This window comes from Caloenas nicobarica, chromosome 1 (genome assembly GCF_036013445.1).
Source record: "Caloenas nicobarica isolate bCalNic1 chromosome 1, bCalNic1.hap1, whole genome shotgun sequence".
NCBI lineage: Eukaryota > Metazoa > Chordata > Aves > Columbiformes > Columbidae > Caloenas > Caloenas nicobarica.
In genome coordinates this window covers 13,486,808-13,513,438 of record NC_088245.1, presented here as the reverse complement: position 1 = coordinate 13,513,438, position 26,631 = coordinate 13,486,808, and the positions used below count along the sequence as shown (strand labels likewise).

The following is a 26,631-nucleotide window of genomic DNA, read 5'->3' as shown; positions in this document are numbered from 1 at the left end:
GTATTTTCTATATTAGTCTAATATACTGTCTGGAGTTGTTTGACTTCTTTATGATACACATCAGCGTAGTGATGAATTTTTGTGTTTAGAGTGAAAAAAATTTAAAGTAGTAAGTTAAAGCATTTTTAAGAGCTTGAAATACCAGTAGACTCCTGGGTACTCTTTAATTGTGTATTCCTGCAGTTAGGAGGAGGGAAATATTGGCTATTCTCTAGTCCATATTTTGAGGTTTGGATTGAGATTTCTGAACCTATAATACAGAACTTCCCACTGTCATAAATAATTTCTTTGTTTTTATTTCCCCTGAAATGGAACTGCTGCGGTAATGACACCATTACAATACCCCAGAATGTGAGTAGTAAGTGGTTTTTGTCAGATGACGTTTCACCCAAGTACTCTGGCACTCTCAATGAACTATTTTCAGGACTCCTCTTAGGTTGAGGTAGTTGGTTGTTTACGTTGGGCATCACTTGAACATGTTACCCCCAAATGAGAACTTTTGGCTTTAGGCCATTACAGTTTTTCAGTTCAACTTGCATATTATATACACTTGAAGCTAGTTTCTGTTTTGTGAGGGTTTGGGTTTTGGTGATTGGTTGGTGTGTGGTGTTTTTGTTTTGTTATTTTTAAGAAGTACGGGGTCCATTTTTAGATGTTTCCACATGTATTTCAAACAAGTTTATTTGCTTCTCAAAGAATGACCATGTAAAGCCATTTGCCAAGGAAGATTCTGGCAGTGGCATCCTGTGAACAGCTTGCTGATGGTGGTTGATAATCACTGACTGTTTGTAAACCCTTTGTTTGGCAATGTTTGTTGACAGCTGTTGTATAATGTTTCTGAACTTTTCTGGAATAGTAATTGCTGATGACCAGTTAAGGGGTATGATTAAGGATTGTGACTCATCATGAAAGCAGCCTTGGGAAACTTGTTTTTCTTGTGATTTTTTTCTTCCCCTCCCCCTTTTCTTCCCCCCTGCTTATTTTTTAGTCAGAATGTGAACATGGCAGGTGTCTCTTACTATTCATTTTCAGTAGGATACACGTTGTGACCCTCAGTATTGATCTCTGGTCTTCGTAGGCCGTAATGAGAGTTTTGGTAACTTCAAATCCTCATCTTTAAATACATATTTTTGTATGTGAATATACTTAAGAGATCTTCTTTTCCTCGCAACAGGTGGGAAGGAGAAACCAAAAACCAATGCCGAAGAGCTACAGATTAAAAAAGTTAAGAAGAAAAAGAAAAAGAAACATAAAGAGAACGAGAAGAGGAAGCGTCCAAAAATGTACAGCAAATCCATTCAGACCATCTGCTCAGGATTGGTTTCTGATATTGAGGATCAGGAAACCAAAGGCATCATAGATGGTCATCTTAAGGATTTCAATGGGAAAAATATGGATCCCAAGAAGGACTGTGAGTCCAAGATACCAGAGAACAGTGAGTTTCCATTTGTCTCGTTAAAGGAGCCACGGGTTCAAAATAAACTCAAAAGGTTGGACACATTGGAGTTCAAACAGCTGATTCATATTGAGCACCAGCCTAACGGAGGTGCATCAGTTATCCATGCCTACAGTAATGAACTCTCCCACTTATCTCCTGTGGAGATGGAGAGATTTGCAGAAGAGTTTGTGGGTCTGGTTTTTAGTGAAAATGAAAACTGTGCAGCTTACTATGTTATGGGTATTGTTCATGGGGCAGCTACTTATTTACCTGACTTTTTAGACTACTTTTCATTTAATTTTCCCAATTCACCAGTGAAAATGGAGATTTTGGGAAAGAAAGATATAGAGACAACGACTATGTCAAATTTTCATGCTCAGGTAAGAGGTTATACATTTTACTTTCTAAAGTCATATAATAGTTTCAAACAACTGTGAATGGGTTGTGGTTTTTTTTTTTTTTTTTTAAGAATACAGTTACTATTAGCTGTGCTGTGTGGATGATACAGAAGACTGGAAGCAAGGGAACTCTAAGTTAGCTCTGCAATATTAAATATAAGGAGTCTAATAACGGAGACAAAGTTGGATTTTATGGGGGAGGGGAATTATTTGCATGTGTGTGTAGGTTTATTTGGATTTGTTTCTGTAGCTGAAGCTTAACCATGAGTTTTGGGGTGTTAAATGATTTAGCTGTGGCTGTCTGGGTGTCTGAGCTGTAGTTTATCTGTATGAACTTCTTTATAAAACTGAAATGCTTGAATACCTTAGTTATACATAAAACCTCTTATAGGGCACAGTTAATTAGTTTCATTTGTACTTTGATGCTTCTAAACCCATTCTTAAAGGAGAACTTAATGGTGGTTAACATACCTACTAATTTGATCCTTATCCCTTCGCATTTCACTCCAGTTGTATTCTCTTGAAAGGTGTTAAGTTACGTGGTAAAATGGCAGGTGTCTTTTGAATGTATTTTTTTTTTGATGTTTGTTTTCCAGAGAAAACTCTTAACAGATACTGATTAAATATCACCTCCGCTATTTATTAGCTTGCTGTGGAAGATACATTACTGTTCCATATAAATTATTTATATTTCAGGCCTTTTAAAGTTTTTCAAGGGGGGTGGGGGAATCTAAGATTGTCATCTTGGTGATGAGGGCATTATGTGAAGTCTGTACAGATATTCTGAAACTATTCATGAAGAAACTCAATCCTGGTTTTCATTGTATCCACTTCGGCTCACAATTGCCTGTTTAACTCCCTATTTGTGAACTTAGATGTTGTATGGAACACCTTTAAACTGTTTTAGTCTTCAGTTTTTAGACAATTATGAAGAGTTCAAGTGTAAGTTACACTGTCAGCTTTTGATGAAAAACATGCTTTTGTTTGGCTACATAAACATTTGCATGGAACGCTCTTGCCTTTAGAGACCAATTTCAGGTGTGTGTATCCACAAGGGTGTACAGAACTGAAATATTGCTGCAGGAGAACACTTGCATTGCCTGTTAAGAAAACATGCACTGCCACGGAATATGAATATTCTATGAAATATATTCACTTCTTTTTTTTTCAGTACATAAACTGAGTCACTAATAGTAAAAGTCACAGAATGTATTATGGGCAGCTGCTCTGTCCTAGGTCATTTTATATAAGAAAAGCTTGATCTGTCCTTGTAAGCGTGTTCTATAAGTTCAGCCTGTTATCTTGGGCAGCACTAATGGAAGTACAGCTGTGTGCTAGTTTCTGCCCTAAAGACATAGTTAAGAAAAGACCAAATTTTATTTTTTGTGAATTAAAACGGAATTATTTTACTGAAATGATGGATTAACTTGGTATTACAATGGTAGCATCAATACTTGTAGTTAAGTTGGTCCTGTGCTCATTGGTTTTGAGATCATAATTTCCCATTCTTCTGTAAGAGAAGCAGGAACAGAGAGACAACGTAGTAGATGAAAGAAGCCAAACTGTGTTTGATGGCATTCAAATGCTCAGCTTCATAATCTGACTTTTGATCTGTATTTTACTTGACTGGAGGTTTAGTTCTGGTATCTACCTTTGTTTTCTCTCAGTTTTTCAGTTGTTTTTTGTATCACTTGACAGAGTTTGGTTGCTTGATAGAAAATGGTTGGCTCCTTGTATTTTTGCTAACATCACGGGCATAGTGTGCATAAATAATGTATAGAAGCGTACACCAGACTTAACTTATACAGTCTTCTGTGCAGCATTGCTGCTTCCTGGAATATTTAAGTCAGTATCTTGGTTGCCTGGCTGCTGATTCTATTTTTCCTTATTATTTCATTATTTTTTTGTCTTATTCTGGCTGCTGCTTTTATCTTACTCAGGTGATCTGCTACAGTTGCAAGGTTTTGTTGGTATTATCCTTTCTGACTAGGGCCAGTATCAAAGATTTCTAGGAAGGAATATGAGAATCTCATCATCATAGTGTTCCTGTGTGAGAATGCTCATCCTCCAGGCATATGACAGGAGCTTTCAGAGTCTGAGAATTGTGAATTTTGTGGTTTTAACCTTCAACCGTATTTGTGTATGTGTGTGTAAATTTGATTGTAGATTTGATTCATCAGTACCAGTTACCTCTCTCTGTTTTCTGCCTCTACCTAACTTTATAAAAAGTACTAAGCGATTGTATAACTTGTTACATTTCGTGCAGATTGATAACATTTTCCTGTCTCACTGAGTTCTTTGTGAATCTGAAAAGGTGTTTTAATGTGCTGTTTCATTATATTTCAGTGAAATTTTTAATGTGGTTTTCTGTTCCTACATTGCAAAAGCTTTGTGCTGCTGTGTTCTCTGTTGTCCTGAGCAGCGTTTTGCAGTTGTTGTATAGTCCCAGTTGAGAGGTGAGTTGTTTTCTGATGTCTTAAGTAGGAACTTAGTTTTATCGAGTCTGCTTTGACGATCTCAACCTTCTTAAGCCTTAAACTTGGGTATTGCATTGCTAATTTTCATGAAAACACTGAAATGAGACTCACTTCAGGATATAAGCTTCTTTAGGTGTTTTTGAGCATTGTAGCACGTGCCATCAGTCTGACAAATATAAGTATTTAAAAAGATCTTTAAAAATATTGACAACAAAAACACCAAACCAAACAAACCAACCCCAAGTAAAAAGGACACATGAGCTATGCCTTAAATGGAAAGTATTACAGAGTATTTTATAAAAGTTTGTTTCTCAAGTCGATTCTTCCAGTATTAATCAATAGTCTTCCAAAACTTTGGAGTCCTCCTAAGTCTCCCTGGCAAGTCTGCATCGAGTAATATACTTAGATTTAACGATTGTAGGCTTGAAGATGAACTCCTCTCAGCGTTCCAGTATACCTGTGTCAGACCGAAGTAATAGTCTCACTTGTTAGGAGATTAGAAATGGGCAGAAGCTTGTAAGAATAGTTAGAGCAGATACAGGAGAGAGGAATTTGTGTTGTAACTGATTCTGTCTCATCAGAATAAGCTTTTAAATTTTGGAGGGAGAAGGACTGGGTTGTTTTTCATCACCTAGGTTGGGCTGGTGTTTTAAGTACTCCTTCATTCTCTTTTTTTTTTTAGGTTAGTGGAACAGCTCAGTTGCTGGGAACTCTCTGTAAGGCTTAGTCAAGTGTTTTTATAATTGAGTAAATTGGAATTAGTCTGGGTATCCTTGTAGCCGGTAAGTCACTCTTTCAGGTGGTGGAAAACTCTCCACTGTAGGTACATCCCTGGGCTCCAGCACTTGTGTAGATGGCAACAGCTGCATCAGTTACCCGATAGCTGTGAATCTTACTTGTCAGGCTCTTATGAGGATTTCAAAGAACGTAAATAATCATCGGCTTTTGCCACCTACTTGCAGCTTACATCACTTCAGTTAAGCTATTTAGTGCTGTTGAGGCAAATGCCTCTAATATTTTGAACCCATTACTGTGCCCTTATGCTGGGCAAATGTGAATTTGTATTGCTGAAACCCCAAAGCGCACACTTCGTGTTTAACCATAATAATGCTCAGTGGATCAGTTTACTGTGCTTCAGTCTCGTCCCAGAGGCAGCTTCTTAGTACAGTGAAGTAAAATGCTGAGCAGTACCCAACAATCCCTGTGCTTCAAGACAAGATTGACTATTTTTTAAAAGTATTCTGTGACAAATGCTTGTCTGATGTGTTTGCTGGAGATCTCTACTTGATTCCAGACTTCACAAAGAAATCTGTTGAACAATATTTTTTTTTCTTGTTTGTCTTCTTATCTTAATCATCCTGCCAGTCCTTTTATTTTGATCTTTAGTGAACAAGGCAGACAGTTTATCCTTTTCTTTCAGTGTTCCCTGTATTTGAAGATTGCTCCTTTTAGTCCCCTCCCTATATGAAGTAATTTGAGTAATTTCGGTCTACCATTACACATTATACTCTTATCGGTCTTACTGCTCCCCCCTGATGCTCTCTACAGTCATCATTTTTTATCTTAAAATACTGTACTGAAAATGGACAGTGTCTGCCTGGTGTATTGTGTCAAGTAGTATGAGAAGATTGCTTCAAGTGTCCTGCAAATTATTGCTCTTTGTTATCCATTCCTGCCCTTTCCAGAGCAGTTTGTGATCTGCTGTAGCTGCAGCTCCTGCTGAGTCACTCCCCTCTTTGTATTTATGCAGTTAATTATATATTAGTGTAGTTCTTTGCATTTATTCAAATTGAATTACATCCTGTGTATTCAAATCTGTTATCAAAGACCTTGTTAGTTTTGATCCTTCCCTGCAGTAGGCTTGCAGCTCTGTGTTACCTGCAGGTTTAAGAAGCATACATTGTGTTCAAAGGAAAGATCCTTGCTTTGTGCCACAAAAATTGGTCCTTTCAAATTGATAGTTATGTGAACACTGACAAATGAAAACTGCCCACCGTTTGCTGTTATTAGACCATGTTTCTGTAGTAGCTTTGAGAACATAATGCAAATGTCAAGTGTGTACTGGTCCTCTGAAAAACCCTATCCTGTCATAGAAAGAAAGGCTGGTTTGGCTTGATTGTTTGGGGTTTTTTTGGTGTGGTGTGTGTGTTTTTTTTTTTTTTTTTTTTTAGTAATATGTCCATATTTATTAGCTTTTACCATCTTATATACCAGGCAGTTAAGATAGGAGTATCTAGCTAACTGTTTGTTCTGGAAATTGAAACTCGCCTCTCTTGACATTTTTTTAAGATGGGATGTTTATTCTCTTCCAGTGTTGAAGAATCTGTTTTGTGTTTTGAGTTCTCATTGATATATTAAAGCTTCGTTTCTTTTTAGCTTACTGCCTTCATTTTGCAGGGTGTGTGAGGATACTCATCATTAAGCCCATTCAATTTAGGAACAGTCACTTGTGTTTTGCACTGCTCAGTGTACAGTTAAACAAATTGTCAGAGCCCATCTAGCACCTGTTGCTGCTAAAAGAGAGTGTCCTCCATGCTGCTTTCCTCCCAGTTGCATGTTCCTGTGCCAAGCTGTGGTGCTTCTTCGACTGCTGGGCCAGTTCGCTTGGTTAATCCAGCAGAAAACTTAACGTGCTCCCGAGTGATTTGGTTTATTGCTGAGTTAGCAATTTATATGAGTTTGCTATGCCCGAGGTAGCTCACGGGTGAGTGTGGGACTGCACAGTCAGCCCCAGAGAAATAATTTTTGGTGTGTGTGTGTGTGGTAGGGTTTTTTTCCCCTTCTCCTTCCCCAATAACTTATTCTGTGTTACCTGTGTTAACAATGATGGACACTGGATATTCAGATAAGTGTAAAGAATAACAGAAGTATTTTAGAGGAAGCAATACAGTAGTAATGATAGTTCATGTTTGTGTTGTGACTATTCAGACGGGTGATTGTCCTCACTTCTTAAAGTTCTGGACAGAGAGTTCTGCGTTCCAGTTCTTTTTTAGCCCCTTTTAATATCATCTTGTCTTTGCTGTCCTCCTTGTGTAGCTCTTAAATGTTTATCTCTTGCAAAGAGCTTTTTGCCATTTACTCCTTTCCTAATTTGTGAAATCCTGCTTGCTTGAAAATATTCATTCTTCTAGTATTTGAGGGGAATTACTGAAAACATTTTTCTTTAAAGGAAATCTGAAATAATTGGTTAGTGTTTCATTTTCTTATCATCAAAGATTTGTACGGTGTCTTATTTCCATATATTGTTTAATTTTTCTGTGTTCTGGAAAGAATTCTTTATACTGGAACTATGTGTCTTGTCATTTGTGTTTCAGTAGCTTTCAGCAGAATTTTCCTTTCAATGGAGTCTGCTCCATTTAAGCTCTTTGAGTCTTGGTTAGTTATTAAAATGTTTTAATGATTCTTAGCAACTGCTTGCTGTCACACAAGTTCCCCAAAGTATATCCTCTTTTTTTTCCCCCCCCCCCCCCCTTTTTGGATGATGAAAAAAGTTGAATTTTAGCTTTGTTAAAGCATATATGTTGGCCCCCCTTTTTTTAAAAGAAAAAAATCAAATAATCCATAAGACTACGTGTAAGAGACTTTTTTGATGGATGATTGCAGCCTATTGTCTTCCAAGCAAAAAAAAAATCACTTACTGAACAGCGTTGAACAAAGAATTGGTTCACATGGGCTGACACTACAAATCTGCAACCTATGCTTAATTATTTTCCACTTAGAAAACAGTTACCTTTCCAGATTCCTTCTTGACAGTTTCAGCTAATAAATATGAAATGATGTTCTGTGTTGCTCTCATTGGTCACATATTCTGTATTAAGAAAAAGCAAACCTAATCACAACCCTAGAGGTTCATACTGACAGCGTGGACAGGATCTGAGTCTGAACCTTGTCACAAATCTTCCTGAGTTATGAGAGCTTAGTAGCTGCTTTGCTTTTACAGTATTATTGTCCATGAAGATAACTAATTGATGCTATTCTTAAATTATTTTTTTTAATTCTTTATCAACTGCTTCACTGGTTTTGTGTCACTGGAATTCAGAGTAACAGGTCATCTTGCTTTCAAAAATGTCTGTCCATCCATCATGTTATTTGAGGAATTCAGCCGCAAGGTGAAACGTGTGAAGTGATACACAAACCGCAGGGGTAAGAGAACACTGGTGGAACTCTAATACAGTAAAAATACTTGGGGTTGCATTTCCAGAAACTTCCAATTGGGAAACGGTATATTTATTAGGATTAAAGCTTTAATGGTAATGGATTACATTTGAGTAATGCTAGAACTGTGAAGGCATCTTATTCTGATACCAAAACCCTGACTTAAGAAAAATAAGTAGTATGAAGTACTTGTGGTTTAAAATTGAAAAGTAGCCAAGTAGTAAGTATTTTTAAGCTCAGAGTAAGTTTGAATATTTGTTCAGTGAAATTTTGATGCTTCAGTGTTAGTTTGCATTTGGAGCTGAAAATACACATAAGCTTTTAAGGATTTCAAAAGAGCTGGCAAGGAACAGAAAGCCTTTTGGGCACTTTGTCAAAATGTACCAAATACGAAAGAATGCCACGTTTCCTCTTCATGGCTGTAGCGTTTGAGATAACAGATTAGAGCAATAACAGTGAATGTGAAGCTAAGATACAAATGTGTACGTGCATTGCTTGTGCACTTGTGTGGTGACATGGAAGCCCACTATTCCCTCTGATCTCTCAGCATATTTTTATGGTGATTAATGTTTTTGTTGGTCTTTGGTGGGGTTTTCTTTTGTGGGTTTCTTGAAATTATTTTTGGTTCAGTGGATTTGCATTTTTTTTTTATTCTGTGAGGACTGCTTTTCCAGACTTCCTTGTTTTAAAGCTCAAAAACCGAAAGAAATCTAAACCTTTAAAATTATTGTAGAAAAATGTTAGAACTTCAACTGAAAGAAACCCTCCTGCTATTAAAAATAGAAATTCAGTTGTGACTTGCCCCAGTTTACATTTTTAAAATTAATCTCCTGAAGTACTTGGTTTCTCTTTGCTGTTCCTTCCAATTTGTGTCTTTTTCAAACAGAAAATGGAAACATTTAAAATAGCATCTAAAATCTTTCCTATTTGTAGGATGTTGATGCTGAAGTGTCTTATTGTTAGTATTTTGTGTATTTTTTTGTTTAGGTGACATACTTCATATTTAAGCTATATGAGAATAATGAAGTTAGGCTATGTTGCATTTATTCAGTTATGTTTGTATCTATTTTACCTGTCCATTGTATTATACTGCATTTAATTGGTGATTTTTTGGTATGTGTGTGTGTTGACTCTGATCATGTTGACACCATGGTAGAAGAACTGCATGTCATCGATTCCTTCGTTTATTCTGGATTCAGGTTGTTCCAGCTATTTATTTAAGCAAATTTGTAACATTCTAAAAACATAATCAGACTGTAACCTGTAAAATTACGTTCAGGAAAATTACCTTATACAAGCTGTATAATATTCGATTTGTGGTCAGCGCATAATTTAATGTATAGAATTTGAGGAAGAAGTACTGGGTTTAGTACATCAGCATTGGTTTTTAGAGTTTAGAAATATAAAGAGGAATCTTTTCCTATGAAAAAAACAGCCAAAAGATACTGACAGTAAAAGGAAAGGAAAATGTTGCTGTTATCTAACATGCCACAGCATATATTTGTTTTGTTGTTGTCTTTAAGAGCATTAATTTTGGTTGTCACTGGTCAAACATTAATAGCAGGTTTTTGTATTTTCACACTATTACTCAATAGCAGTCTAATTTTGGAGTGAGTGAAAATTAACTTTGCTTGCTAGCTAGTTCTTCCCTCTGAGAATGACCTTACCTTTTTATATGTGTTTTTCTAATTCTTTACCCTAATCTAAGATAGTGTCATTTAAATAGCAACCCTTGACCTGAATCGAGGATTTAGGCTGCTGTAACTCAGTCTGTGGGCGAGATGAGACAGGAGTCCCTCTTCACTGCCACCTGACTCCCCTTCCAGGCTCCGTCTTGTTCTTTCTGGCCAAACATTAGTCTTTATGACCTATGTCAATTCAATTCTTATTTATATAAGTTAAAAAAAGAAAATTCTTCACGTAATCTGTGGATTAAAATCAGACCAGTTCCCTCAACTGGCTCCTTGTTCACCTTTGGAAGACCTAATACTAGCAGGAAAGAAGAGCATGGATTCAAATCACCAACATGGATTTCCTTTCTTTTTATACTGGGTCTGGATGGGTAAGAGTTAATTTTCTTCATGGCAGCCGATTATGGGGCTGTGTTTTGGATTTATGACTAAAACTGTTGATACCACACTGGTGTTTTGGCTCTTGCTGAGCAGCACTTGCCCACTGTCAAGGCTTCTCTTTTCCCCATTCTGGAGCCTTGGCGAGTAGGCTGGGGTGGGAGGGGACATGGCTGGGACAGTTGACCCAAATTGACTGCAGGGATATTCCACGTCATATAACATCACGCTTGGCAATAAAAAATTGAGTGGGCTAGAGGGGATGGTTTGGATCTGGAAAGTAGCTATTGCTCAGAGAATGGCTGGGGATCCACTTGATGTTTTTTCCTCTTCACTTACTAGACTGTGTTTGTCTCAGCCCATGTGTTTCCTTGCTTCTCCTGTTCTTTCCCATGTCTCTCACCGTTGCGGGGGTGGGTGAGAAAGGGGCTGTGAGGTATTTAGCTGCTGCCTGGGGTTAACCCCCCACAGAAATCTTAAACGCTTAAACATCTCGTACTGTGTGTTTCCAATGATGTGACTCTGAATACGGTCCTAGAAGAAACCACTCAACATGTTTAACTTTGACATTATCTTAGCATTATTTTTGATATTTCACCTCTCCCCAAGCAGGATCTTGAAAATGAATCTGTTCTACCTGGTGAATGAGGGGAACAGAACTGATCAGGAGAGGTAGGATTGAGTCGGGATGGACAAATAGTGCTGAAAAAAGTTGCATTGATCTTTCAGTTTTAACTTTCAGTGACATGGTGTTTTGGGGAGTATATAAGAAAGTTCTTAACTGAGCCACCTTAGGCAAGGATTATATTGCACTGGAACAGTTTGCTGACTTCATGCTTCACTACCAATGCCAAGTGGCACATGATAAGCCAGATGGGCGAGCAGATCAGCTGAAAGCTTCACAGCCTCTCCTAACTTCACTTCAGCCAGTATTTTTGGGGGAAGTTGTAGAGTTTTCAGTTGGAGTAGTTCCACAACTAGTTTATCATGTGCTGTGTGAGTGATAGTGGTAGCAGAAGGAAGCAAGGGAAAAGGCAGAAAAATGGTTCCTTTTTAATCAGGGGTGTGGATAAAAACAGCAGCTTAACATACTGGCCTGGAATGGTGGAATACTAAGCTATTTATGCCAGTGGAAGAACCATCCTTTTGCGTGTTAGGTTTGTCAATAAACTGTGAGTAACAGATTTATGACTATCTGTAGCTTCATAAAATGGTTTTAGGGTATTTTGGAATTGGTCTATCCAGTGAGCCAATAATGACAAGTGAGTCTTCCTTCCTTGTCCCAGTGCTTTAGTTGTCTGAGCTCCTGATGCTTTGTGCCAGTGCAGATACAGCTGAGGACCAAGCTGGCGCAGATTCAGCAGAAATCAATGTTTTCTGATGATTTCTACAAAATTACCAGCTGTCAGTGCAAAAAAGGTACATAAATGTATGATGAAGGATTTGGGGAATATGGGAATACTGCTGTCTAGCAGTACTGCTCTTTTCAGTATGGCTGTGGCAGCTTGCCACCACATTAGCTCAGACACTTTGTAAAATCCTACTTGTAGTCAGTCCTGCATTTCCTGGGTGTGTATAGTCTGAGATGATCTGAAGAAGGGTGTTTGGTTCTGCATTTCTGGAATGCATCTGGTTACATCAGTCTCTCTTCTCAGAAGGGCACAGCATTGTTCCATGTTGAATGATTTAGTTCTTTTTTCAGGAACTGCTGCTAATTCTTGTCTGCGCTGCCATCATTACTAGGAATTGTAATGGTCTGTTTGGGTGAGGACCATAGCTCAGCAGTACTTCATTAACTGTTTTCCTCTAGACTTTCTGCATGCAAAGCAAGAAAAGAAAAGGAAAAAAAGGTGCAAGAGCCTGTGCAGTAATCCATCTGCTCTCTCCTCTGTTCTGATCTGATCATGTCTCATCTACTAATACCACTACATCTTTCAGCCTGTTAAATAGGAGATCCAAAGTGATCCTCATAATTCTCATGCCTAAGTATTTTGTTGATGTAACATGATAGATCAAGTTATTGAAAAACACCTTATAACTGTATGTATTTTTGTTCAATTAAAAAAAAAATAATGAGAGTTGAATGTCACAGTCCTTAAAACGTTAAGGCAGCACAAAATGTGTTAGCACAGCAAAAATGGAGTAACTGTCATTCTCTCTCTCTCTCCCCCTCCATACTCACTCTTTGAGCCTCATCTTCACTGTCATAATTAGCTCCAGTTAATGTGCTCACGTAGAGGCCATAGTGGAGGGGATGATTAGCAGAGGAAATGCATAGAGTTTAATCAGTTGTAACTCAGGGCTCTGCCTGTTACAGGAAAAAGGTAAAAATTCAGCTATACTTGAGTAATCCAGGTAAGAATCCTTATTTACTGGTCGTTGAGTAGAATGTGTGTTAATAGCTTTTCACACTTCATACTTCAGAATGTTGTTTTCTTGAAAGGCAAAAAAGAGTTAATCTTACCTTCAGACTTCAAAACTAAAAATAGAAGGTTTTTTGTATCTTCAGTTAGAACTTCTGTCTTTGAGTTCATAATAATTGACTTCATAATAATCTGAAGTATACGTAGGACTAATATCATTCAGAAAACATAAGCATAGAAGTTAGAGGTGCTTACTGAACGTAGATTTCGAGCTGTAGTGGACCCAGGATAACTTTTGCTGTCATATTCTACTTGTAGGTAAAAAGAACATACTCTCACGGTACGTATAGAGCTGGCCCAATGAGACAGATCAGCCTGGTTGGAGCAGTTGATGAGGAAGTGGGGGATTACTTCCCTGAATTCCTTGATATGTTGGAAGAATCACCCTTCTTAAAAGTAAGGACAGAAGGGAATGGGTTGGGAGAAGGGGGGCAATGTACTGTCTAGTACTGTTATAATAAAGTGAGAGTAGGTGATACTTGCTTAGATAACTGAGTGGTCTAATAAATATTTTCTTTGTGACAGATAAAGGCTGATTTTAAAAAAATATTTAAATAACTCACTTCAAAATTGTGGCTTGTATTTCCCATTAGTGTACACTGCCATGGGGAACACTTTCTAGTTTAAAATTAGAGAGTCGTAAAGACAGTGATGATGGTCCCATTATGTGGGTACGTCCAGGAGAACAGATGATCCCTGTGGCTGACATGCCAAAGTCACCTTTCAAAAGGAAGAGGTATGTTGAATTATGTTGCTTGATGAATGCCTGGTTAAATGTTCTTTCTCTACAAGTTCACTTTATCCCAAACCTTTTAGTGGTTGATACTGTATTTTAATATACATTTTTGTATATCTTCATCTCATGATATAAATCTAAGTTGCTTTGTTTTGTAAAGATGTGGATGATTTTTTTTTTTTCTTTCTATCTGGCCAAGTAAGGTGCTGGTTCTTTTTGGAGCTTTAGTAGAATTTAAGGTGAAAACTGAAGGGAAATGTGAACAGGCATACAATTACTGGTGTATGTCAGGAGACTGGAATTAATACCCCTGTTCTTAAATGTGCATGGATGTTTAAAGACATCAAGGGACAAGGTTTTGTCTCTCATCTGAAAGGCAGCACCTCCAACGTTGAATGACTTCTTTAAGCTTTGCTGTGGTACTGAGTGTAAGTACCAGCTTAAGAGTAGAGATGCCCTCTGCAGAACTTGAATATTATGTATCATGGGAAATCATGTCTATTTGGAGTTCTTGTTCAAAATTCAAACATAAAAAGGGAGCTTACAAGAAGCGGAAGCAGGATCAGGTTCCTCAGAAGGAGAGTAGAGATGCTATTCAGCCATGAAGGGGATGCAGTTAAAGCCAAAGACCATCTGGAGCTGAATTTGGCATGTGAAGGGCAGCAAGAAGGACTTCTACAGGCATATGGACAGCAAAAGAAAGACTAGGGAAAAGGTAAGGCACCTGTTCAATGGGCAAAGGGCCTGGAAACAAAGGACAAGGAAGAGGCCAAGATACTCAATGCTTTCTTTGCTCTTGTATTTGCTGGTGAGATTTACCTTCAGGAATGCAAGGTCCTGGAGGCAGAAGGAATGTCTGGAGCAAGGGTTACTTGCCTTCAGTGGAGAAGGATCAGGTTAAGGGATAGATTAGACATATAGATTGGACAGACACAAGCCCATGGGACTTGATGGGGTGTACCCAGAAGTGCTGTGGGAGTGGCCAGTATCATTGCGAGGCCACTCTTGATTGTCTTTGAAAGGCTGTGGCAATTGGCAAAGGTTCCTGAGGACTGGAGGAAAGCAAATGTCACTCCAGTCATTTAGAAGGACAGGAAACAGGACCCAAGGAACTGCAGACCAGTCAGCCGTACCTTCATCCTGGGAAGGAAGCCATTTCAAACATGAGGGACAAGGTCATAGAATCATAAATCATTTTAGTAGGAAGAAACCCTCAAAATCAAATTCCAACCATTAATGTAACTCTGGCACTAAACTATGTCCCTAACAACCTCATCTATATGTCTTGTAAACACCTCCAGGGATGGTGACTCCACTACTTTCCTGGGCAGCCTGTTTCAGTTCTTCACAACCCTTTCCGTGAAGAATTTTTTCCTAACATCCACTGTAAACCTCCCCTGGCACAACTCGAGGCCAACCCGTTACTTGCTACTTGGGAGAACAGACCAACACCCTCCGTGCTACAACCTCCTTTCCGGCCGTTGTAAACAGTGATAAGGTATCTCCTCAGCCTCCTTTTCTTAAGGCTAAACAGCCCCAGTTCCCTCAGCTGCTCCTCATCACACTTGTGCTCCAGACCCTTCACCAGCTTCATTGTCCTTAACTGAACTCTCTCCAGTACATCGTTGGGAGTAGCTTGCATTGATTTACAAAAGGGAAATCATGCCGTATCCACCTGGTACCATTCTACAACCAAATGGCTGTTTCACAGGATGAGGGGAGTGCCAGGGGTGATGTTTAGCTTGACTTTAGCAAGCCTTTCCACACTGGACACCTATCTCCCATAAGATGTTAATAGACAAATTAATGAAGGACAAACTAGACTGATGAACAGTGAAGTGGTTCAAGAACTGGCTTAGCTGCTGTGCTCAAAGGGTTGTGATCAGCACAAAGTCCAGCTGGAGGATGGTCGCTACTGGAGTAACCCAGACATTGATACCTATTGCCAGTACTGTTCAACATCTTCATCAACGGCTGGCATCGTGGGACAGAGCGCACGCACAGCAAGTTTGTCGGTGATACAAAACTGGGAGGAGTGGCTGACACACCACAGGGTTTTGCTGACTGTGAGAGGGGCGTTGAGTGGTTGTAGGAAATGGGCCAACTTAGTGGACTCATGAGGTTAACACTGGGATGTGCAAAGTCCTGCAGCTGAGAGGAATAACCCCGTGCACCAGCACAGGCTGGGGACCAACAGGCTGGAGAGCAGCCTGACAGAGAAGGACAAGGTCCTGGTAGATGATGAGTTGACCATAAGCCACCAATGTGGCTTTGTGGCAAAGTAAGGCAGCAGCCTCCTGGGCTGGATGAGGAAAAGCACTGCCAGCAGGCTGAGGGAGGTGGTTCTTCCCCTCTGCTCATCACTGGTGAGACACATCTGAGTATCACGTCCAGTTCTGTGTTCACCAGTACAAGACAGACACGAGCATACTGGAGCAGGTCTGATGATACAAAAGGTGGGCATGGGACAACTGGGATTTACTCTTGAGAAAAGAAGGTTCAGTGGGATCATATCAATGTCTACAGGCAGCTGATAGGAGGCTGCAAGAAGGACTCTTCTCAACAGTGATCTCTCCCCTTTAAAAGAAGGGGATGAAAAGCTTACTGTATGGATGGACAGGTTACCCGAGAGCCTGTGAAGTCTCTGTGTCTGGAGTTGCTCAAAACTTGACTGGACACGGTCCTGAGCAACCTGTTCCAGTTGAGTGGAGGAAGTTGGACTACACAGTCTCCAGATGTCCTTTCCAACCTTGGCTACCCTATGATTATAAGCAGCTCATGGAAAAATGTGACACAGTATGTCGGCTCCAGGTGGCAAAGAAAAGGATCTTGTGGCTCTGCTCCTGCTCGGCAGTGTTTCTGTCACCTTCATTAAACCCTGAAGAAATAATCTTTGATGCTTCTCTTTCCCAGTTCTACAACATGGGACTAAATATATAAACACACTTCCCAGCTGTTTGGTAGAAAGAGGAATGGTGAAGAACAACGTCAGGGACAACTGAAACAGATATCTAACAGTCGGGAACAGTACAGGCGGGCAGTTCCCTGCCAGGGGCCGATCAGGGCAGGGCCCAGTCTCACAATGCCTGAGGGAGGCAGGTAGGGACACCTGGGCTTTGGGGACCAGATTCAGCCCGGACTGCAGCGCGTCAGGCACGTGTGTGGTGATGGGGCAGGTCCAAGGTCAAGCCAGGAGGTCAGTCTGCCAGTGAGGAGCAGGTCCAGTGGTTGCCAGGCAGGTCCATTGTGGCAAAGCAGTCCTGAGGTTCAAGTTGGGAAGCAAGTCTGTGGCCCAGCACATCTCTGGCTGAGGTGAAGACGGGTGCTCCTGCAGCATGGCTCAGGCCAGGACTGAAGGCTCAGCCTGAGCTTGAATAGAGCTCCTGGGCTCTTTGGGTTTGAGGGCGGAGACTGCAGGTGAGGCTGCTTCATTAGGGCCTCTCCGTGAACTCCTGGGCCCTGACACGGTGGTGTGGTGCCTTTTGCTGGCGTTTTGGTTTGTGTGGTTGCTTGGTTGTGTTTTGGTTTTTTTTTGTGGTGGTTTTTTTTGGTGTGTGTTTGGTTTTTTTGTTTTTTTTTTTTTAATCATTGCATAGGTGTTCTGATTTTTTTTTTTTTTTTTTTTAATAGCTCGCTGCATTTTTAATTTGTCTTAAGTGTTACTTTCTCATTTAACTATATGTTCTCCCTGAAGGGAGAAAAACAATGCTGTTCTCTGTGGTGAATATCAGGTAATTACAGAAATTTCTGTATCATTAATATTGTTTTTCTTATACAGAACTACCAATGAAATAAAAAACTTGCAGTACCTACCTCGAACCAGTGAACCACGTGAAATGCTATTTGAAGACCGGACACGAGCCCATGCAGATCACATCGGACAAGGTTTTGAACGACAGACCACAGCTGCTGTGGGAGTATTGAAGGCTGTGCACTGTGGAGAGTGGTATGTGTTGAGGGACTTATTCACCTAGGTGTTTGAAAAATATTTGCCTACATTTCTGTTTGTAATTGGTAGGAGGAGTGTGGAATAGGTTAATCTAGTTTTAGGTATTTAATGAAGATTTCGTAGATTGTGGAATTTTTTTCCCCTTCTGTGTCTGTGCACTAGATGTGTTTGTCCTCTGCTACATACTGCATACACTTGCTGTGTGGTTGAAACTGGAAAGGTGCCTTACAATAGCAGTTTAATAGCTATACTTGAGTTGCTGTAACTGAGTTAAAACTAAATGTAAAAACACTTCACACACTTTATTTTGCTTTAAATAGTGTGTATAGACTGACGTGACTTTCTGCCTCAGAGGTGCACATGAAGACCTTTTAGCAATTCTTTGTCTTATCTGGAGATAAGCAGAATTTTTATGCTTCTGCTTCAAAGTCATGGCAGTTACAACCCTGATTTATTTGTGGTCGATCACCCTTGAAGAATCCTGTTGGAGGTTGTGTGATATTCTGTGGTGTTTGTCTTTGGAATTCCCATATAAGATTCAAGAGATGAATATATCTCATTTGAAGTGGCTCACATTTTAGCCCAACAGAAAGCCCATAGTCGTATAGGCTTCCTGGCCCAGATCTAGGGAGCATTTTTCAGGATCTTCTGACCTTGGTTTAGGAGAATGACCTTAGTTTTGGAGGTTACCTTTGCATACATAAGCACTAAACCCACTTTTTGCTCTTTGTCTAGAAATTAGAAGAGTGAACTCCCTTTGGATGAAATGACATGGATTTGTGTTACAGTGCATGAGTTTAAGATAGAGAATGGAATAATTGGTAGTAATTTAAATGTCTGTGGGAACATCCCATTCTCATCCTATACCTTCATAAAAAGATTTTCTTCCCTTGGCAATCATTACATATTCATTTACATTCTAAAAATAAGTTTTCTTGCTTTTCAGATCTAAACTGTCATCTTCTCTCGTGTGTTGGAACTTGTGGAAAAGGGTGTCTATTCAGTCTGCATTAAAACTCCTATTAAACTTGAAAAATGAATGGAATTAGTCAACGTAGAAATTGTGTAAATTAAAAAGTGATCTGAAAATAGACACTAGGGAAAACTGCCCAAGAAACTTGAAAGTACTTCAGTTTGGGGAAAAAAAAGTAACAATATTTCACTTCAGTGTAAGGACTGAAAATGTAGTTTTTAATGCAGAATAAAAAAATTTGAGACTGGCATGTAGAGGAGGAAGGTGTATAACATAATCAACACAACAAAAATTATGTATTTCAAACTTGACCTCAATGATAATTGCTTCTTTCCCTTTCCATGTTTTTGTATAATTTTGACAAGCCACTTCACTGTAGTTACATGAAGAGAACTAATCAGGGCTTAATTAATGATGCTTCATTATCATAATGTAACACATTAAAATAATTTCAGGTATTAGCTTTACCATAATTTGTAAGCTGTGGGTAGATTTATTTATAGGAAACAACAGGCATGGAAGTGTTGAAAAATCTGGGGGTGTGTTTGTGTTGTGTTTTGTGTCTTTTTTTTTTAAATCTGTTTGAGTAGTTGAACAAAACTGAAAGTTGGAGATGTTCCAGGGGTGAGTAGGGCACTATGGCAGTAAAAACGCACATGTTTTGATGATGAGATACCATATAGAAAATTCATGTTTTCTGTGAGGAGAAAATAAAGCAATTCCTAGACTTGCTGAACTGAGTTGTTAATTTGTGTTTAGTATAAAAATGAATTGAGTGTGCAAAAAAAAAGCAAGCTTTGTAATCAAGAAGTTGCTGTAGACTTAAAGTGGGATTTATTTAGTAATTGATAGGCATGAATGTTAGTAATGTTAAGACAACCGGTGTCTTTCAGAAAAGACAGGAACAGAACAGTTGAAAGACAAAAAACAGCTCTTGGGGATAGAGGACAGAACTGGAAACAAAACATAGTACTTGGAACAACATAAAAATAATATTTGCCTTCTGAAATATGACAGGCGGTTGATTTGAGATGTTTTGTAAAATTACTGGGTTATGATCTGTTATTATTTCTGTGAATATTTACAAATTATAGCAGAGCTCTGGTTATTGCTAGCAACCGTTTTAAAGACTGCACCGCATTGAAGCCTGATGAACGGTGCTGTGGTCATGCTGATTGCTCAATGCCATTTTAGTAGGTGATACCAAGTGTGCCAGCAACATTTTAAATTATGGAAACTTTGAAGATTTTTATCTAGGAAAGTTGAGTGGGTTTTTACAGGGCCGGCAAAAGGCACTTCATGGCATTGTTGTTGGCCAAATAAATGCCTCTGTCCTGCGCTTCAGTGAGCAGCTTTCAAGTTTGTGTTCCAGAGCATGAAGTTGTTAATGCTCCTCTGTCTGATCATAGGAATTTGTGATATACTGCCATATTTGTTGCATTAGGTCAGAAATATTCACGGTAAAACCTGTAATCTCGGATCTATTTTGAAAAGTTATAGAAAAAAGAGTCCAGCTCTTTTGAAGAAGGAGGTTAAGGAAAAAAAAAATGCCAAAAATAGTTCTAGTGGTGCTCTAGGAGAGAGTTAAATGGATTTTCTCTGAAGTCATCTTACAGTTCTGTTGGATTTAACCTTTTTTTAGACATCTAACTAAACTATTCTGCTAACATTTTGCTTTGGGGGTAGAGACATCCCCTAAGCTTCAGGTTTTACAAAATATAATCTCAAAGCTGTGCTAAATATCAAATCCGCAAATGTAGAATTAAAAATTATCTGGCAATAATTTTTCTCAGTGTTTGCAAAAGGAGCGTCATGTTCTATGATAGAATTGCAGCACAGGGTTGGTGAAGCACGCTGTTGTGTGTATATATATATATATATATACACATATATATATAGGAACTGAGAAAAGGAGTGGTTTAAAAACATCATTAACTATACGTCGTCCTGTACAATGCATAAAACAGAGTAGACACTGCTGTGAAAACATCGCTTTGTATTGAAGTTCTTTTAGTATGCACATATTATTTCTATTTAATTCTTTATTTACAAATATTGTGAACTCCAGATGCATATTATGAAAAAAAAACCCAAACCAAAACAACAACAACATATCTGCATTATAAAAAGCAGACTAATGTAGCTAATATTTTTTTTATGCCACTGATTAGCTTCTAGAGAAGCTTTTTGTGTTCAGTGCTTAAATGTTCTTCAGGAATATATAGACCAAAATATAGAGTCATTTTAATGTCTGTAAAATGCTCTGAAAATTCTCCTTCACATACTTTCAGTAGTTGATCTGAAATTATTTTTTTTTCCCTGAAAACAGCCTCAAACTGTGGGTGGGTTGTTTGTTTGTTTGTTTTATTGTGAGCCTGACCTATATAAAATAAACACGTCTCCTCAGTTTAAAAAACCCGATAAACTGTACATCGTTGCCTACTTCTTAGAACGTTAGTAACAAAATATACATCTTGCTTTTAAAAAAGTGTATGTGAACATGGTTAAATAAACTCTGAAATGTACTGGGCCCTAGTACATCGGAGCTGGCAGAGGTAGGAGGGGGATCCTGGGGAAGGCGGCGAGGAAGGAAGATGATCATCAAACAGGCTCTTTCTGGCTGATAGATTTTCCTTGCCAAACCACTCTTGTGTGAGCTTTATCCTATGTAAATGAAATCTTTGTATCACCATGTTTTGAAAAAAACCTTTTAAAAACCAAACATCCTGCAAAAACAAACACGTGGAGCTTAGTTTGATATGTTTCCCTTGAAGAACTGAGTTTGGCTTTCAGATCAGAAAGTGATAAGGATTGTAGCTGGTTTAGCATTTTGTTGGCTAATTCTGGATAATGACTCTAAAGGAATTACAGAAGGGTGTGCATTTCTTCGAGGAGATATTGTGGGTTGAGAGGTGAATTCTCCTAACAGTTTGAATACAGAGATGAACCTTAATTCAGATTTTGCTCTTCTGTAGCTCTCTAGGGAGCACAGATAGGAATGCATTTTTTAGGAATGCATTTTTAAGGAATGTTTTGTGGAGGATGCCAGCATTTGCTCCTTATCAGCACTGTAGCAGCTTCATGTAGGTTCAGCTTTACTACTAAGATACTACATAATGTTTCCCATAATACTAGTCGGACTGCTGCGTGCTTTGAGGTACCTGATGGGCATATCATGTTAGTGTTGACAGAGTAAGCCCAACGGATCTGGGGCATGTGTCTTTCAGCATCAAGTAAGACAGAGGTCAATTAAAAATAAAAATTAAAAATACTGGGTTTTGTTGACCTTTCATTGCTGCTTTTACTGCCCCTATAAAGAAATTATGGTTAATTCATTTAACCAGTTTAATGAGGTTGTGTTTGAGAATTAACCATTTTAGTCAACCTTTTCTTCTTAACATAGGTTCTGCTAGAATTGGTGGGTTTTTTTAATCATTTGCTTTACTCTTGCTTGCAGGTTTTCTTTATTATTCTCCGTAGCATGTTAGTTTCAGCCTCTGACTGTTCAATTATTATTCTTCTGTAGGTCTGAGCAGCCTCGTATAACCAAAGATGTAATTTGTTTTCATGCTGAAGACTTCTTAGAGGTAGTTCAGCGAATGCAATTAGATTTGCATGAGCCTCCACTCTCACAGGTAAGTGTGCTATCAACTGTTGATCAGGTGTATTCTAGGTCCTAAATCAGAGTTTTCACCGCCCCCCCCCCCCCCTTTTTTTTTTTCCTCCAGTGTGTCCAGTGGGTTGATGATGCAAAACTTAATCAACTGCGAAGGGAAGGCATTCGATATGCCAGAATTCAGTTATTCGATAATGACATTTATTTTATCCCAAGGAATGTTGTGCACCAGTTCAAAACAGTTTCGGCTGTGTGCAGTTTGGCTTGGCACATCCGGCTCAAGCTGTATCATTCAGAGGAAGAAATTTCTCAAAATACAAATACTGTTGAAGCAGGGACCTCTGCAGACCCCAAGTCTTCGGTTATTGGACTTCAGACTGACAGCAGAATTTGTACGATAAGCAAAAATACCTCCGAAGACACCAAATTTTCAGATGCTCTGCAGACAAAGTATCTGCAGCAGGAATTTATGCCGATAAAACATGAACCTATTGCACCTCACCGAATAAAAGAAGAACCCATGAATGTTGATCTTGCTGAAAAGACAGTGGCACCTAATGACGTTGGGGGCCAGAATGTTCAGACTAGATTGGATCACATGGAATTAACGGCGTTTAAGTTGGAAATGGATTCTAAATTTGAACCTGGCAACAAAGACTTACAAGGCAAGTTATGCCCTGGAGGTCATGTACATCCAGATGATACAAGACAACATAGTTCGTCATACCCCAAACTGCATGGACAAAGAGAGGATGATTTTTTGTGCTGAATTTGTATATATGGTTTTAAATTCCTTTTTAAACTTAATGATGTAATAATGTAAAGATTCATAAACTCTGTGAGGTAAGTTTGTGACTTGCCTTCGCATCTGTTACAGAAAATAGTTATGTAGCTTTGTAACATTCCTCAGTGCCTGTCCATAACTGTGAAGTATCAAAGCACTTAGGGCCAGATGCACTGTAAACACTGCAGGTTTAACATACAGAAGTCTTTAAATAATTTTGAGTTGTAGGTTTTAGAGTAGAGCTGACATTTAACATATATATTTTTTGTAAGATGAGCCAGAATTCTTTTTGACAATTCCAGGCTTTTCCATAGAGCTTATTTATACCAATTTTTTCATTTTAAATGTGTCAGCACTGTAGTGTAAATATCTTTTTTAAAAATCTTTTTAGTGTGATTTATACTGAAATGTGAGCCACTTAATAAAGGTTCATAATAACAGATTGGTTTTATTTTTGGGTCTGCAAAAAATAATTCAGTTAAACTGCCTCTCTGCATGGTTCTGTTTCTACCTGCACTAAGGCATAGGATGCCCTTACGCCGTCGTGAGGCGAGATGTAGCAACCTGAGGTAGAGCTGAGGCATTCTTTGTAAATGGAGATTAGTCAGTGCAAAATCAGTCCTCCCTTGATAGGATCCCTTACAGTTGCTCGCTAAACACTCCCCAAACTGCTGTGGTCAGATGCTGGGGTGGAACTGAGCGGCAGCCCTGGCCCTGCTGCGAGCACAGTGGGACGGGCGGTGGGCTCGGCACGACCCCGCGCTTCTGCCCGGGGGCTGGGGTCCCCCCTGCGCTCACCTCTGCCCCTGCTCAAACCACAGCTGGAACGGCTCCATTTCACAGCAGAAAGAACAACCCCCCTCAACTTAAATCAGTTATCTGACTAAAATTAAAGAATGTTTAAATCTTTACTGATCGACCTGTAAAGGCCTCAGGTTTAGCAGTGGCCTGTGATTCCCAGGAATCGCTCCCTGCGCTGATAGCGCCAGGCAATAAAGATACTTGCCAGTATGTCTAGTAGGAAGATTCCTCCTCAGTTCAGTTTGTAAATGAGTTGTTTCATTACGATAATAACAGTGGTGTCCAAGTTAACTGCTCTCTCTCCCCACCTATGGAACGCTTGAATTCTCTTAAGCCATGTTCTGAAGGAAGAGGATTTCAAGGCTAGCTAGCATCTCATGTGGTAATGGCAAAAACTCCGGCATTTAACTAATTTGATTCTTTGTGTAACATATTACTGTATAGTTCAAACACATCTGAATGATATTTCTTTTTCAGGTAGCTACAAATAGCAGTAAACTGTCCTACAGCCTGTCTTTCAGCTAAATATTTCAAATTTAAGCTCCTTAGGCCTATTGTTATTTCCAAAGCCCTATCTATCTCAGATTTTTGTTTTATTTTTCCCTATAGCTTTCTGAAAGTATGTTCCCAGTGTGTACCCAGTTTATAACCTTTGATGCACTTAGTTGATCACTTTGGCTTCATTTGTAGCAATAGAACAATACAATTTCCAGGTGATGTCCAATTCAACTAGCTGAGGCCCTTTTGTTGCAAACGGTTTTTGCGTCTAGGTAGTTAAAATTCAAAATGTTACTGAGTACTTATGCCTGGCACTAAAATCTGCCATTTAACAGATGAGTGCCCTGATTTGTTTAAATCTAAAATAGGTCTGGCGAGGAATTATTAATTAAATCAATATTTGAATTGCTAAACATTACTCCTACATAGCCATAATTACATATTAGAGAAGCAATAGAAACATGGATCTTTTGGATGTGGCTAATATGTCCTTAAGTCTAACTGCTGGATTCTTGGATGCTGGCTAAGAGGTTACTACCAGTTTTGCAGCCTCAGGGATCTTGCTTTCCCCTCACACCAGGAGCAGATGATTCATATGTGACATGGTTATTCCTCTAGCAGATTCTGATTTGAAAACCTATTTGGTTTGTGTAACAATTTGAGCCTTTCTGATAAAAATGTGGTCTCAGCTCCCTTTGTGTTTTCTGAATTATCTGGAAACTTCCACCTGTAATCTCTGACTTTCTGAACATCCGTACACAATTACGGAGCCTTCCGTCCCTGTTCTCTCTGCCGGCCGTTGGAGAGCAGTGGAAGAGAAGAAAAAGCAGAGCTGCAGGTTGTAATTTGCACCATGCATGCAGCTTTCCAAGGGGGTTAGCAGAAGGCTCCACCTTTAGCAAAACCAGCCTTTCCAGATACTGGTTTTTTAAAAAAAAAAAAAAAAAAATTGTGTGCTAGTCATCCATATGCTGATTGTTCATTCAAGTTTTTTGTGGGGTTTTTTTTGGTGGTGGGTTTTTTTTGTTTGTTTGTTTTTCCAATTGGTCAGATTTTAGTAAAGTGTATGCATACATCCCCTTGGCAGCAAACATCTTCCTGCATCACAGGCCCTGTCTGGACTGAAAAAATAAATCTTTGAAAATGATTTAGCAAAAGCATGTCTTTATAGTTAAGAGTAGAACTTTGTTTCCCTTTGAAGACCTGCTCAGTGCCATTACGGCCTCAAACTTCTGCTCAGGTTATGTCATGGTTCTGAAATTGTGCTTCTGAACTGCCTACAGCTTCAACTCTTTTTTTTTTTTTTTTTTTTTTTTTTTTTTTTTTTTTCCCCATCACTTTCAGAATTTTAGGAGCTTGAAAGAGAGTGGCAGGTTTTGCAGTTATTATGTATCCTTTATTTTGATTTTTGAGACAGACTAGATTCTCATTTTTGGGCAGAATTCCTTATAGGCACGATATGAACAATACAGGGATTACCAATGGCTCTCAGAACTCCCGTCGCATTCAAAGGTGTGAACGGTTTGGGTTGACTGGCTATATTAGTGTGTAATTCTTACTTTGCTTTAAAAAGAAAAAAAAAAATTCTTTGTCCTCTACCTGTGCTGTACTCATTTTGATGCGGTTGCTCTTTAAGAGAGGAGTACGTTTTCTGAGAATTTCAGCTCCCAAATTGTTCATTAATCTGACAAGCTCTTGCTTTGGTTTCCAGTGGTCCTATGCTATAACCTTTACTCCTGCTGCATACGACTTTATATTCAGACTTTTGCTTCAGCAATAAATCTTTCATGTCTTCTGATGTACTGAAACTAGTCTTTGCTTATTGCTTTTCCCCCTTCCCTGGATTTCAGTTGTATGTAAATATTTCTGTTATTTTGGCTGAAATCTCTGGTGTTTTGTTGTCTCTCTTGGCCCTTGTTCTTCTGCAGATTGGAAAAACCTGCTTAAGGCCTCTTGCCTGTACTGCAGTGGTGTTGACATCTGTGTGTTTGCAGTGGTGTTCCAGTTAATGACATGATGTGCAGAAATTTAAACATGTTTTCCTAGATATTGGTACCGTATTTGTGGATAGCAAAGAATTGCATTGTTGCCGTCACTACCAATAGCTTTCAAGATGGTAGCTACTTTTTTTTTTTTAATTACTGGATCTTTTTGCATTTCACTGGCAACTGACTTCACGTGTTACGTACAAGTGTTACTCAGTGTTGTGTCATCCCCCAGCCCTCCAAATGCCTGCAAATTGACTCTGAAACAGCATTTTCATTACAGGTACTGCTGGCATGCAGATTTTCCCTTCCTTGTTACTCTAGTGAAT

The 26,631-nt window shown here is 39.0% G+C and overlaps 1 protein-coding gene across 2 annotated transcripts in view; it reads left to right on the top strand.

Annotated features, from left to right (window-relative positions):
* The window catches only part of RSBN1L (round spermatid basic protein 1 like), a 46,084-nt gene extending 20,470 nt beyond the window's left edge, over positions 1-25,614 (top strand). The window contains exons 3-9 of one of the 2 annotated variants that reach the window (XM_065658448.1): positions 1,175-1,435; positions 1,754-1,818; positions 13,219-13,356; positions 13,554-13,696; positions 17,475-17,642; positions 22,145-22,253; positions 22,347-25,614. In XM_065658448.1, the coding sequence (XP_065514520.1) occupies positions 1,175-1,435; positions 1,754-1,818; positions 13,219-13,356; positions 13,554-13,696; positions 17,475-17,642; positions 22,145-22,253; positions 22,347-23,003 (1,541 nt within the window). In that variant the 3' untranslated portion in view covers positions 23,004-25,614. Of the gene's footprint in view, positions 1-1,174; positions 1,819-13,218; positions 13,357-13,553; positions 13,697-17,474; positions 17,643-22,144; positions 22,254-22,346 lie in introns of both variants that reach the window. The other variant, XM_065658447.1, reaches the window with a different exon arrangement.
* The last annotated feature ends 1,017 nt before the right edge of the window (positions 25,615-26,631 follow it).